The 15758-nt window shown below is 41.9% G+C and overlaps 1 protein-coding gene and 1 pseudogene across 2 annotated transcripts in view; one reads left to right on the top strand and one right to left on the bottom strand.

Moving 5' to 3' along the window:
* LOC147126925 (uncharacterized) overlaps positions 1-709 on the bottom strand; it is an 18238-nt gene extending 17529 nt beyond the window's left edge. For both annotated transcript variants that reach the window (XM_086022147.1, XM_086022146.1), the window contains exon 1: positions 282-709. In XM_086022147.1, coding sequence (XP_085878273.1) covers positions 282-405 — 124 coding nt within the window. In that variant the 5' untranslated portion in view covers positions 406-709. The remainder of the gene's footprint in view (positions 1-281) is intronic.
* Positions 710-2230: 1521 nt separating this feature from the next.
* On the top strand, positions 2231-3437 carry LOC147126924 (E3 ubiquitin-protein ligase TRIM35-like; annotated as a pseudogene).
* The last annotated feature ends 12321 nt before the right edge of the window (positions 3438-15758 follow it).

Below are 15758 nucleotides of genomic sequence, written 5' to 3'. Positions count from 1 at the left end.
CTTTGTAGTCCGCATCATTCATAACTAGCCTGTATTACCGAGGCATTGTCCCGTTGCACAAACTACGAAGGTTTATTAGTGTGACGCAAGCATACACCCAAACGTGAATTAAGTCACAAGTCTACATATCACAGCGATGAATGAGTGGGAAAATGCACTTTTCGGTAAATTTCAGTTTTGTTATTCAACTTTATTCTGAATACGTTGGGCAATGTATGAAAATGGGTGTTGTCATGACGACCTGTTTTTCCAAAGCAAATGGGAGTAAGACGTGTACAAACCTGCTCGGTGTAGCACAACACGAGGCTGCTTGCAAACTTCGCCCAGCAGTTGAAGATGTTGCTCGTTCTCTTCTTTTATTCTGCGAAGTTCCTCCTTGTACTTTAGTGTCGTTCTTGCACACATTGTCACACGACAATCCCAACAAATTCGCACTTATTGATCGCTGTTTGACGATGAGTTGCGTGCTTCTCTTTGTTAGCGGCAAGCGAGCTAAACTAAGCTAAGGTAAAATAAGATAACTAGGCAAGAAACATCGACGCGCGCCGAGACGAGCTAATCCGGACACAAAGACGTAATAAATGTTGTCGTAGTCCGTTAAAGTATTGATGGACGTCCTGTGCGGAAGCTGCAGTGGGTTCAGCACTAAATCAGAAAGAATGATTTAGCGCAGGGTGTCTTGTTTTGTGACGAAAAACCGTCCGTTGGAGTTGACGTGCGGCGGAAGTCAGGCAGGCCACGCCCCGCTGCGATAGAGCAGACCGGTCATGGACGATGGACCCACAGTTGGGGACTACTAAATTAGAAACAAATTATATTCCAACAATCGAAAAAAATAGTTTGAATTGAGATGACAAACGCACTTTTAAAAAAATACCAAATTTACATTCTTCAAAACAAACACTAAATTAAGAGAACCTAAAAAAATTATTTTATTCCTAAAAATTATAAACATTTTTTATCATTGACGTGTAAAGTCAAAATAAATATCTTGTGAATTTTGAAAAACGTCAGATAAGAGTGTTGTCAACACCCAGCCAGAATGATTATCACCGAGTATTTAAAATAAACTAGAAAATCATAAAAAATCAATTTGCTGAAACCATTCCCTGCTGAAATGTAAACCCGCATGGTGGGGGATTACATTCCAGACCACATCCACCATAAGTAAAATCCATGATATTGAAATCACTTTAATATGCCATCGACCATATGTGCTAATGTGCTAACCAGTCGACCACCCTGCTCATTTTTCGTTTTTCTTTATATACTGTACAAATACTGGACAACTTGAATTTTGAAAATTCATCACACAGACATGTAATGAATACACCGGGAATGGTTTTAAAATGTGAAAAAATATGCATGATACATTAAGTTTCCTGAAGTCGTCTTAATTTTGTCATCTTGATTTTCTAAGGAATGCTATGAATAAAACCATCTACTCATTTCTAAAAGAAATAAATATAAACTTGAATAATGAAAAAGATGAAACATGAATAAAACAATTACACGTTTAATGGAACGTTTTGGTAATTTAAAAAATGTTTGCTTCGAAAGCATTGTTTTTATTAATGAATGCTGGCAATTTTTATTGAATCGTTCTGATTCTAGGAAGAACAAAGTAGAATGAATAGTCAATTATGCCACCACAGCATTTCTACGGCCTGTTCCGCACACAACCTCAATGCTGCCAATCTAAGTCGCACACTCGGACTTGTTGATGGTGTTTTCAGCAGACCTTTGCCTTTATATGTGTAAAGTGTGAAACAGGATGCTGTTAGCAGTTGACGGTTAAACCACCAACAGTTGCAAAGTGCAGACAAAGAGGAAGTACCTCTATTGTCGTGTGTCTGTTTCTCTGAATTTATGTTGCTTGAACTCAATGAAAGGAGGACGAGGGGGGCACAGAGGCTGACAGACTGGAGGAGCAACCACCTCCGAGTGGACTTCCCTGACAGCTGTCTTTTTGCTTTCATTCTTCACTTTTTTGTCCCGTGTGACTTGTTGGTTTGAAATGTTCTTGTACAAGTGGTAATAAAGTGCTTTTCATGTGATCCCAAATAATTGTGTGCTTTTTGCTGTGGGCACGTCTGAAAACAAAAGCAGGAAGTGCACTTCCGGCCTGACAATTCCTTCACTCGTGACTGAGGCAGACGCACTGTGGCTCTCCTGAGAGGGAATTTGAGTCTGTGTCTTCGAAGGCACCGTGCCTGGAAGAGTGGAGGATGATGTCCAATGTCCAACCTGTTTGGACATTTTTAAAGATCCTGTAGTCACAACTTCTGTTGTGCGTGTGTGCAGCAGTGGTGGGAGCAGAAAGGAGATCGAATGTGTCCGGTCTGTAGGACTGAATTGAGTTCAATGGATCCAATAATAAACTTGGCCCTGAGGAATATGTGTGCGGCCTTTTTACAAGCCTCAGTGGAGGCGAAGGATAGTTACAGCTTACACAAAGAGAAACTGAAACTCTTCTGTGTGGACCACCAGGAGTTTGTGTGCCACATCTGCATGCATGCAGAAATCCACATTGGCCACAAGTTCCCTCCCCTCGATGGAGCCGAAGGTCACAAAGAGAAACTCCAGGAAGGCCTGCAGGGCGCAAAGGAAAGACCAGAAGATCATAATGAGATTGGAGACAACTGAAATGAACAAATGATGTTCATGAAGGACCAGAGGAAGCAGGTGGAAGACAAGATAAAGAAGCATCTCGAGGATCTTCATCGCTTCCTGCATGTTGAGGAGGAGGCCAGGTTGTCTGCTGTAAGGGAGGAAGAACAGAAGAAGAGTCAGAGGATGAAGGAGAAGATTGAGGCTCTGTGCAGAGACATGGCAGCTCTCTCAGACGCCATCAGAAGCACAGAGGAGCAGCTGACCTTTGACCCTGTTTCCTTCATGAATAACTTCAAGACCGCAATGACCAGAATCCAGAAGCTGCCCGACAAGTCCGAGCGGCTGCCAGGAGCTCTGCTGGACGAAGCCAAACATGTGGGAAACCTCGCGTTCAACATGTTGGAACGAATGAAGGAGACACTCTCCTACAGTCCCGTCATTCTGGACCCAAACACAACTGGACCTTGTTGGAAATTTCAGCTGGTCACTCACTTGGGATGTAAGCTCAATTACCGTATTTTCCGGGCTATACGTCGCTCCGGAGTACAAGTCGCACCAGCCATAAAATGCATAATAAAGAGGAAAAAACATATATAAATCGCACTAGAGTATAAGTCGTAAATTGGCTTTTGTCTACTATTGTAATTTCGTATTTAACAAAATATTAGATTTTAAATTATTCATGCATTTTAATAGTTTTAAGGATTTATCTTATGTTTCTTTATGTGGATTATGATAACATGTGAAATTAATATAGAGGTAATTGTCATGGCTTTTTAGTGCTGACTTGTATTGATGATGTTTTGTCTCCCTCTACAGCTTGACCAAGCTGTAAAATGGCTTTAAACACGTCAAGATAACATGTCGCTTAGCAGACTACTTGAACTATGAACTAGAGGTGGCGGGATTAAATCTGCCAATAAGAAGACAAGTTATATTGGGGACAGATTCAATTACGCTAAAGCGCCTGCAGAGGGAGACAAATCATCATAAATACAAGTCAGCACTAACAAGCCCTGACAGTGATAATCATGTTCTACTGCAACTATGTGTTAATAATTTTCCACATACATCGCTCCAGAGTATAAGTCGCAGCCCTGGCCAAATTATGAAAAATATGCGATTTATAGTCCGGAAAATACGGTATTAGTTTACAAAAAGACAACTCGTTTCCAATGCGTGTTCGTTTCATCTTTCAAGAAAGCATCCAATGTAAATAAATACTCACACAAGTTGATTGAATTTGCTCGTTGATTTCTTTCAAAGGGACTGTTGACATGGATTGATCGGTTCAGTAACTTAAAAAAAATAAAATAAATAATCTATACCGCTTTTGATTTTCATGTAATTATTTCAATTTGCTTATTTAAATATTTCTCAAAATATGTCAATATTTATTTAAATATTTAAATACTTTTTACATAGGTCATAGTTTGTATTTGTTTCAGTATTTATTCAGTTCTTTCAATGTGTATAATTATATCAATATTAAATTGAATACTATTTTAAATTTTAAGTTGATTTATTTCAATATTTAGGAACATATGCTGTAATTTAATTTCTATCCATCCCAAAATGTCAATATTCATATTAATATTTAGATGTTTTGGGGGATATTTCATCATTTATTACAATATATGTATTTAGCATGTATTAAAAATGTTTCAATATTCATTCATTCATTCATTATCCATACCGCTTATCCTCACAAGGGTCGCGGGCGTGCTGGAGCCTATCCCAGCTGTCTTTGGGCAGTAGGCAGGGGACACCCTGAATTGGTTGCCAGCCAATCGCAGGGCACACAGAGACAAACATCCGCACTCACAAACACACCTAGGGGCAATTTAGACAGTCCAATCAACTTACCATGCATGTTTTTGGAATGTGGGAGGAAACCGGAGTACCCGGAGGAAACCCACGCAGGCACGGGGAGAACATGCAAACTCCACACAGGGAGGCCGGAGCCAGGATCGAACCCACGACCTCTGAACTGTGAGGCGGACGTGCTAACCAGTCGACCACCGTGCCGCCCAATGTTTCAATATTTATTTTTAATTTAATTTAATCTCAATATTTGTTTGCTCATATTAATATTCATTTATTTTTATAGATATTCAATTATTTCACTATGTTGAAATTAATTAAGTGACTTTAGTGTTTATTTCAATATTTATTATTTGTCTAACCATTTCATCCATCTATCCATCCATTATCGATACCGCTTATCCTCACAAGGGTCGCGGGGTGTGCTGGAGCCTATCCCAGCTGTCTTCGGGCAGTAGGCGGGAGACACTCTGAATTGGTTGCCAGCCAATCGCAGGGCACACAGAGACAAACATCCGCACTCACAATCACACCTAGGGGCAATTTAGAGAGTCCAATCAACATACCATGCATGTTTTTGGAATGTGGGAGGAAACCGGAGGACCCGGAGAAAACCCACGCAGGCACGGGGAGAAAAATGCAAACTCCACACAGGGAGGCCGGAGCCGGGATCGAACCCACGACCTCTGAACTGTGAGGCGGACGTGCATGCATGCCATGATTTTCTCTCATGTCATACTGCATGACAATTTGGTCCCAAGCGGCTCCCACTGCCACCAAGTCCATTTGTTCCCTGTATAATCAAGCCTTAAAAGTAATGGATAAAAAAGCAATCAGATACCACCACTGCTATATTCTAAAAAAATATAACCTCCTAAGCTTTGACAGCTTTAGAGATTTATGTTTTCTCAAATAAATTTATAAATGTATAAATAACTTAGCACCTGAGCCACTCAGTCAATTTGTAGAAAGGCAAAACAGCAAAACCAGAAACTCCTCAAACCAAAACAGCAAGATTCCTTTTTGTCGGACAACCTTTGGGCAATCAGCTTTCTCCTATAAAAGTAGTCAACTGTGGAACACACTGCCCTCAGAAATAAAATCCATTTTGCATTTTAATACTTTCACTTCCAAAAGTAAAACTTGGCTAAAGAAGAAACAAAACTGTACTCACCTGTTAATGATGTGTATGTTTTTTTTTATTGTGGTTTTATTGAATCATAAAACATGTTGTTTTTGCTCTTATTTATTTTATGTGAAGGTTTTATGTTATATACTGCAATATTTGTTTATTCATTACTGAGTTGTCTGTTTTGTTAATTAATTTATAATTTATGTCCTATACTGTACTGCAATGTTGTGGAAAAGCCCAACGGGGGACCGAAGTTGAGAACTAGCATTAGCTATAACCTCTATATGCATCACATCAGCTGCAAGTTTGTGTCTATGTTTGGCTGCATTGTCCTTGTCAAATAAAGATTTATTATTATTATTATTATTATTAAATGTGATGTATTGAATTGAAGACACAAAGCCACTTTTATCAGCCAGAAGAACCACTGTGGCTTAGTAACTGTAAAGTTTATTTTAATTGTTTATATTAAACATGTGAATGAAATCAGATGTCATTTGTCTTGCTTGTAACAACGTTTGTGAACATTATGCTTTTTGTTTGCATTTTTAATTGTACGTAATGGAAAAGGAATGAGAAGAAAGAAAGAAATTATAAGAAGAACAATAAAGAGAAAAGCAAGCAGTCCCAGCATCTCTCAATGGTTTTTGAACGTCAAGGCTGATCTGGCAGGCCTGGAGACCAGTTGGCCACCAGATGGCAACTGGAGTCTGCGCTGGTTGGCTCCTGGAGTCTCATTTAAAGAGAAAGTCAACCCCAAATTTTCTTGACAAAAATTGTTATGTGCCACCACTAGTCAAAACAGGACATTCTAATTATAGTTGAGTTTGTGGAATATGAGTTCAAAAGCAAAATCAATCCATTTGTATCCATCTTAGGCGGTGGCCATTTTGTCACTTGCTGTCGAATGAAAATGAAATCACAGTTGCTGAAGGGCTCTGGTAACAACCAATCACGGTCATCTTATAAAAAAAAAAAACAGGTGAGCCGTGATTGGTTGTTACCTGAGCGACTGTGATGTGATGACAAAATGGCCGCACCTTGAAATGGATAAAAACAGGTAGCTTTTGCTGCTTAATTCCTATTCAACAAACACAATATTAATCAGGAGAGCTGGGCACTCCGTCCCGGGGGCGGAACAATCCGTCGCTGGGAGACGCCCATTTTTGGGGTGGAGGACGGGGGATGACACATTTTAAAAAACGGACGGACTAAGCAAGGGCGGAGTTGGATTTTAGTCCGGGCCACTAATCGACCCTCATGCGTGTGACATGGTCGCGAGGCGGCCAAAGTTCATCTCAACCTACTCGGCGAAAGGCTTCTTTATAAGGCTTCATTATACTCCCGCGTCGGTGCGGGCGACAGCTGTCGTCTTACACGTGACAGACGCGTTGTGGTGTGAGACTTGTTGGCGACAGGTCTGCAACACATGCTGCACACACGTCACAAATTGTTACTGTGTGTACCACGCCGCCCGCATTCTCTCTCGTGAGCTGTGCGTTATGTCACATGTTGCGATGACGTCCAGTTTCCCGGCAATTTATTTATTGCCATTGAGGAGAGGATCTACCATGCAGCTCTTTGCTGCTGCGAAGCAAACTAGTTTGGCAGCGGCGTGGGTGTTATGTCACGTATGTGTGTGTTAGGAGTAATTATAGGCTAGTATTGGCCGATACCGATACTTTTTGCTTGGAAATGTTCTGATCCCCCTTGAGTTTGTATATTATGTTTTATATATATGTATATATATATAATATAGGGTGGCACAGTGATCGACTGGTTAGCACATCTGCCTCACAGTTCAGAGGTCGTGGGTTCGATCCCGGCTGCGGCCTCCCTGTGTGGAGTTTGCATGTTCTCCACGTACCTGCGTGGGTTTTCTCCGGGTCTCCGGTTTCCCCCCACATTCCAAAAACATGCTTGGTAGGTTGATTGGACACTCTACATTGAATACCGATTCAGGGTGTCCCCCGCCTACTGCCCGAAGACAGCTGGGGTAGGCTCCAGGACAAGCGGTATAGATAATGGATGGATGGATATATATAAAATGTTTTATTTTTTATTAAATAATTACAATGCAAACTTTAGCAATATAAAAAAGATAAATACTTCTACGACAACTGTTTCACAACAAAAGTCAAGAGTCAAACAAACAAGGCAGCAATGTAACGAAAATACAAATAACAATGTCAATATGACAACTAAAATACATTGCATTGCAAAATGTTTTGAAAATAAAGTCAATATAGTTCAAATAGTGTAAACAATACAATGTAAAAACCTTTTAACAGTAGAAAAACAATACTTCTACTACAACTGTTTCAGAACAAATGTCAAGAGTCAAACAAAAAAAAGCAGCAATGTTACGAAAATACAAATATAAAAATGTCAAGTTGACAACTATAATACCTTCCATTGCACAATATTTTGTAAATAAAATCACAAAGTGCAAATAGAGTAAACAATACAATGTAAAAATCTTTAACACTATAAAAAAAAAAAAATACTTCTACTACAACAACTATTGTTGATTTTTTGGGCTGAAAAGCCTCTGCAAGAGTACGTAGTCTCTGAGTCCGCGGGGGTGTTCTGGCTTGGGATCTCCCCCCTCCTCCTCCTCCTCCCTCAATTTCACTTGCAGCTCGTTGCTCTGAGGGTGAGCTTTTTTCATATGTTTGTGTAAATGTGTGGTGTTAACACAGTAGCAGAGCACTTTATTACACAAATCACACTTGGCACTGTCCTTTTCTGCTGTTGTAAAAAAAAGTCCACACTGTATAATAATTACACGAGACACCGTGAGTTCTTGTTAACACTCCGTTTAGTAATAACTCCGGAGGTTCCCCCAAGTACAAAGCCTTGTGGGACATGTAGTCCCATAAACCTATTACTACACCTCCTCCGTTTAGTTGAACGTCTACTCCTTCAAATAAACAGGAATAAACAAAAAAAAAATTCTTTCTTTTCTTAACATTTACACAAACACCACACTTTTTTTCTTCTTAACATTTGAAACTTATTAGTTCTTCTATTTAAATGAACATTCAACAGCAGATTCAGCGGAGCACAGTCAGACAAGCAGAACGCTCATTGAAGACACATTACAACATTAGATTGTCTTACTCAGTGCACACAAAAGGCGCGTACTGGCGACGAGGAACCCCTCCCACTCCCGCTGGCCAATATTTGAATAAGTGACTCACTGCTTTCACAGCCTGGTCCATCACTCAAATCTGTCCCCCAAGCAACAACAACTCGCTATTGTTCCTCGCCGCGGCCAGGCTTCGATGAATAGACTAAAGAAGGACTACAGACAAAACACGGATTAAATACATGGGCTTCTAACAATGCTTTGTCTGTCTATTTTAAAAATGTTCCCGAAATTTGTAAACCGTCAGCAAAACGGCCGTCTGTCATAAGCGGATAGACGGACCGGTCCGTCACATAGACGAAATGCACAGCTCTGGCAGTTCTAACCAACTATGTGGGCAGAACAGGCAGAGAAGAAAGTTTAAATGGAGTAACCAATATCAGAAATGAAGAAAATTTGTATAGGTAGGTTATCAATAAAACTTGATGCGCCAATCAATCACTCCCTTTGAGGCTTTCAGACCAAACAGCCCAAGAACTTCCAGTTCCTGCTAGCGGGAGTTCTTGGTAGTAAGAATTTGTGTGTGGCCCACCAATTTGCGTTCACACTCAGCGACAGTGGGAGAGAAATATTATTCAAATTGGACTGATGATGAAAGCCAGTCGGGGAGGGCAGTCATGTACTACACCTCCTGTCCAGCAAGTGGCGGTATCGAACACACAGCATGACAAACATGTGGAAGCTGAGGGGCTGCATGCCTGTGCATTAATGATGGAGTTTTTGAATGCAGCAGTCAGAAGGGTTTGATAGAGTTTGTGTTTGCATGACCTGTTTTTCATTAAAAAAAAGAATACATTATGCATTTCAATTTTTATTCCTGTACAACAACAAATGAGTGATTTGAAAATGACAGAACAAATTATTGCTTCTGGACCATTTTGTCCACCAATTTGCAAATTATCGCCAGAAAGCCCAGTTGGAAGTCCCTGTCTTGCCTTCTGCTCTCTCAAATCATCTCTCGCTCCAGTTTGTGTTTTTCCTCCAAACTCCGGAGCTCCTGCCTTCTGGTCTCCTCAAGCATGTGGAGCTCCTGCCTGCGCAGCTCGATTTCCTCCATGAACGTGGCCCTCGTAGCCTCCTGGTTTCTTTCATCCATCCGTTGGATGACATCCAGGAAGAGGTTCTCTCTGTCCCTCTTCCGCTTACCTATGGGCATATAAATGCACAATGAGTAAGTGTAAATAATTTAAGTACCCTTTAATTTTTGTGAAATGAGGGCAAAAACATTCATGGCATTTGCAACAATTACTATATGATAAAGCAGTTTTTTTCAAAGTCTGACCATTTACCAGGACGGGCGAGAAGCGCAGAAGCATTCTCACTTGAAACTGTGTGAACATATCCATCCAATGAGTAACAAGATTGATGTAGGTATCCTTCATATCTGATGAAATGAAACTTACCAGAACTGGCCAGGAGGAAAGTAGATGCTGGACACAACGGAAAGCTCAGACATGTCTCCAAATGTCTAGCTGTAAATTAAAACAAAAGCAGACAAAAGTTTGCATTCTCTGTTAGACGATAAAGGCCAATGATCTCATCAATATGTTGTATTTTACCTTGAGAAGATGTATTAACGGCGGCACGGTGGTCGACTGGTTAGCACGTCCGCCTCACAGTTCAGAGGTCGTGGGTTCGAGCCCGGCTCCGGCCTCCCTGTGTGGAGTTTGCATGTTCTCCCCGTGCCTGTGTGGGTTTTCTCCGGGTACTCCGGTTTCCTCTCACATTCCAAAAACATGCATGGTAAGTTGATTGGATACTCTAAATTGCCCCTAGGTGTGATTGTGAGTGCGGATGTTTGTCTCTGTGTGCCCTGCGATTGGCTGGCAACCAATTCAGGGTGTCCCCCGCCTACTGCCCAAAGACAGCTGGGATAGGCTCCAGCACGCCCCGCGACCCTTGTGAGGATAAGCGGTACAGATAATGGATGGATGGAAGTTGTATTAACATTTTTTAGATGCAATTTTTATTACTTTCATCTGATCATTATTTAGTGACATTTTGGCCCCCTATACTCTGTATAATCTGTTTTATGACTACATATGTGATGAGACTAATAAGCAGGTAAACATTTTCATTGTGGTGTGGACATAGATTTAAATCATCCAAAAAAAAAAAAAAGCCACAAATAGGACAACTGGGAAATGCTGCAATAGGCCTAAGTAAAAAGTATTTATGGCACTATTTTGTATTCGTCTATGGACAATTCCGAGCTTATGTCAAATTGACGTCACAAGTCAAGATGGCGGTCAAGTCGTTAAAACAAACTCTCCGCTCTTTGAAAAGCATTGAAGTTTGGGTCGTTGTCATTCGTGTGGATTATTTTGATTTCAAAATGTGTTTGACTACTGCAACAATCTGCCCGCGGAGTCAAAAGTGACACTCGAGAACAAGTCTTACCACTTAAGTGCTCACTGCCGTCTTGGTTAGCTTCCATTCCGAACGGCCCAGTCCCACTCCCTTCCCTACTTTCTCCGACGTTCACGGTCCACACAGTAATTGTGCTGTTAACCTGTTTTGAGTAAGTCCCATTTTATTGTGAAAAGTCTAACAGAAAGTGCCTATGTGGCTATGTAGTAGCTTGTGAGAAATGAAGAGACGCAAATAAAGACATTGGAGTTTCTCTAAAATCCCTTGAATCGCTTGAATCCCTGCGACATTAATATGGAATGATAATTTATTTTCCATCATGTTATGGTTGGACGATCCAACCGCGCAACAACTTCTAGGCAGGATTTTCGGAGCGCTTTATATGCTGTCACAGGCAAAAGCAATGCAATACGGTGGGTTGTTTTCACCGACTAAGGTGCGCTGCATCGTGGGAATTACCAGACATGCCCGGATATTCTGAATTGTCCATTGCCGCTGAATCCTCACACATGGCTTCCAGCATGGCAGTGGCGAAATCTTTTCTTCCAAAGGTGGTGTATCTCGGACAGTGGCCGAGGATGGCGTCTAGTCGGTTGCACCATTTATTCATTTTTCTACTGTTTCCACTGCGGTTATTGTGGTCTTTGAGTTTTTTATAGTCCTACTTTAGCTTTTTCAGCTTTTCACTGACTTTTGTCGTGTGGTGACTATTTATCTCGCCCAAATTTGTCATGATAAGTTGGTAAAGGTGGTCGACTGGTTAGCACGTCCGCCTCACAGTTCAGAGGTCGTGGGTTCGATCCCGGCTCTGGCCTCCCTGTGTGGAGTTTGCATGTTCTCCCCGTGCCTGCGTGGGTTTTCTCCGGGTACTCCGGTTTCCTCCCACATTCCAAAAACATGCATGGTAAGTTGATTGGACTCTCTAAATTGCCCCTAGGTGTGATTGTGAGTGTGGGTGTTTGTTTGTCTCTGTGTGCCCTGCGATTGGCTGGCAACCAATTCAGGGTGTCCCCCGCCCACTGCCCGAAGACAGCTGGGATAGGCTCGAGCACACCCGCGACCCTTGTGAGGATAAGCGGTACAGATAATGGATGGATGGAAGTTGGTAAACCGTATCATTCCTCGTGGTTGATTCGAAGTATCGTTGGATGTCGTCGTCCTTGTAAATGCTTAGGACAGCCCGTACCCCATCATCCGTCCACCTATTGATTTGTTCCCCTCCTTCCATTCTTGTATTATATTAGAGTGACGAGTACAAACTAAAACCAACTACACACTAATGCCGAGTAGTGTAATGGTGGTTCCTGATGTGTGCGAAAACAACATAAGACCAAAACAACACATCCCAAGTTCAACCTACCAATCAGCGTTTGTCAGTCCAGCAGCCACCTCGAGCTTTCCTACTCCGAGTAGCCCTGGCTGCAGAGCGCAGATTGAGGCGTGACTCAACGTGGGATGGACCTAAAACGTTTGACCCCGCCCACATGAAGTCTCAACCTCTAGTGCCTACATTTCATTTTTCGTGTTAAGCTACTTTCTTGGCGGCTTTAAAGAGATGGTTGGGTCGGGATGGCCATGTTTTCGCTAACAAGTTCATTTAAGATATTTTTTGATCAGGAAAATAAAAACAGTTGTCATTTTGTATTTTATCAATAAATTTGGGAGAAATTAGGAAATAAGTGACTCCATGCCTAATGCCTCTTGTTAATGAGGACAATGGCCACGCCCCCTACCGTTCTATCCTTCTTTGGTCGGAGTCACTGGAGGGACCGATTACAAACTCTCCATTAGAAATCATTGTACTTTCATTGCTTATAACGTCCAAAAGTGGTAATCAATTGGCACCAAAATTTATGTGGACATCCCTACTAATGCCCACTTCAACATAAAGATCCATGCTTGCAAATCATTGGCCACCCTGTTAGAACTTTAGCTGCCTTTTGCGAACAACAAACCATCCGCTTTGCTCACAGGATTCTGCACAACCCCTCACATTCACTCCACTCCATGTTTGGAGTGGCATGTCTGCAATGTCCACGCTGCAGAACACAAAGAAGGAGGGCCACCTTTGTCCCCAGAGCAGTCCTGCTCCTGAACAATGACCCTGCCTTGTCCCAACTGGCACTGATGGACTGAACGCACACAGCATTTAGCATCAAGCACAGAGCACTTTTTACTTGGCAGTAGATGGATATGTATATTTTAATTTTATTATTGAAATTGATGTATGTTTTTATGATGTTGTGTTGTCCTACAATGCTGCTTGTTACGCCTTCTAAATTGCCCCTCGGGGACGAATAAAGTGTTTTGATTGATTGATTGATTGCCCGCTGCCAGTCGCCGTCTGCCTCCTGAGAGTTGACACGAGTTTAGCGGAGCTAAATATCAGAAATATAACCAGTCGGGGTTCGTGTGCGCATTCATGCTCTTGTGCGCTTCAGCTTGTGAAAGTGGAGGAGCAATTGCCACGGTATTTTTGATTTTGTGTAGGTGATCATGATGAGCTCACGTTTGATGTCAATAAATTCAAACTATTGTGCAGAACACTTTTATACTTTCACAGGTTGAAGTGGGCAAGAGTAGTAATGTTCATTTGCATTTTGGTGGCGATCAGTCGCCGTTTTAGACAACAGAACTGACAAAGTGAGCAATATTACCACCTTGCCTCCCTCCTGTGACATAGGACACCGAAAAATAACAAGTCGAGCTCCAAAAGGGGGCGGGCCAATTTGTCGTAAATCTAATCACAAAAAAAGCCCTTAAATCACGACCGAGTATTTTATGGAGTAAGATCGCTGTCAAAAAGGCATATCCGTGATTTAAAGATTCGTATCCGTAATCGTAAAAGGCATATCCATGATTAAAGATTCATATCCGTAATAGTAATCATTTGTGAGTACAAATCAAAATTGTGAGGGTTTGACTTCTTTTCTTGAGAGTAGGAATCAAAATTGTGAGGGTTTGACTTCTCTTCTTGTGAGTATGAATAAAAACTGTGAGTGCCATTGTTTTGTGAATACAACTCTCGCTTCTACGACTACAAATCTTCACTTCACACGAATTGCCAATTTACAAGGAGTCACTTTTTTGAAGACGAATCTGCACAACATGCAAATTAGGATGTCGTCATGCAGAACACAAGCAGGTCCGAAGGGGGGCTAATCAATCCGCGATTCCTCTCCCCGTGCATGCGTGGATAAGAAAACAAAGATGGCGAACGCGAGCGGATCGGATGGCGCTTCCAGCGGCTCAGGAGACTGTGAGGTCCAAATGTGGGTAGACCCCGTGTGGCCGGTCATCAGATGTAAAAAGAAATTCAGGCAGAGACAATGTACAATTTTATACCGCTGCAGCGGGGGGAGAGAGAAGGGAGGAACACAGTATGAGTGTGCTCTCGGCTCCACTGTTGCTCTTTCCTCCCCCCTCCCAGCGCAGCTGGCTTTTATTTAGTACAAGTACGCGTCATAGTTGGGAGGGCCTTAGACTGACACGGCGTCATAGTTGGGAGGGCCTTAGACTGACACAGCAAAAGATATAAAGACAGTGAATAATGAAGAATGTTTCTGAGAAATGCACAAAATATATATAGAACATTCTTAAGCAACTTCACATTTCCCCCCTGTTGTGAATTTCGAAGAACATCAATGAATACCATCCAAAGGTTTCTGGTAAACACATCATAATGAAAACACAACAATCGGTCCATCACCAGGATGGGGCGAAAAACCCTACCACTATTTGTAGCGTATATATTGTAGGGGAAATTCCCCAACTCCCCCCTCGCATGAGGGCGAGAACCTTCTTGGTCTGGTGATAGACAAAACATGAAGTTAAAGAAAAACCTCAGTGATCACATGAGAACATCATCAGCATCATCAGCATCCTTAATATCATCATCATCATCGAGGTTTATCAAATTATAATGATACATTTGGGCGACAAGGAGCCTACTGACTGTTCTCTTGGACAATGGGACAATGCAAGTTGAACAGATAATGCAAAGAAGAATAAAAATGATTATACTGATCAAAAAGGGACTAATGATTTTCAATAGAACTTGAGACCATGTACCTGTGAACAACCAATTAAGCCAATTAGGTAGCTTCTCATGATCAGCTGCCATTGTGTCTTTCAAATTCTTCATAGTGTGGAGTGCGTCTACAATGGTTTCATTGTGATCAGGTATGTAAGTACAACAGTGTTCTCTTATCATGGCACAAACACCACCCTGAGGAGCTAAGGCTAGGTCAACAGCCATGCGTGTTTGGAGAGCCATAAGGCGTGTGGCTGACAGGGTGTTGTGAAGATTAGTGACGACATCAAATGTGGCATTTACAAAGGTCTGGAATCTGTAATCAATGGTTTCAACACGTAAAGTGAGCAAACCTACTCCGAACCCTGGCAACATTGCCATGCCGATCCTGCTTCCTGTAGACCAATACCTGTGCTCTTGTGGGACATTGCTGCCTCCCCAATCATCATATGGCTCAAAGTCAACATATCTCTTAGTTCTGCGATGTAACGGGTGTGCTGTGACTATGTAGGTGTGATCTGAGACTGTTACTGGTGTGCAAACTGTGGTTGCATTTTCAGGTAACTTGGTGTATGCCTTCCAACCACACATCCACCACACTCCGTCTAGAGCTGTGTGGTGTGCTGGTTGTGCAT

This window comes from Filicampus tigris, chromosome 22 (assembly GCF_054856515.1).
Source record: "Filicampus tigris isolate MCC_2025a chromosome 22, RoL_Ftig_1.0, whole genome shotgun sequence".
In the NCBI taxonomy this organism is placed as follows: domain Eukaryota; kingdom Metazoa; phylum Chordata; class Actinopteri; order Syngnathiformes; family Syngnathidae; genus Filicampus; species Filicampus tigris.
The sequence above is the reverse complement of the archived record's forward strand: the minus strand, read 5'-3'. Positions and strand labels throughout refer to the sequence as shown.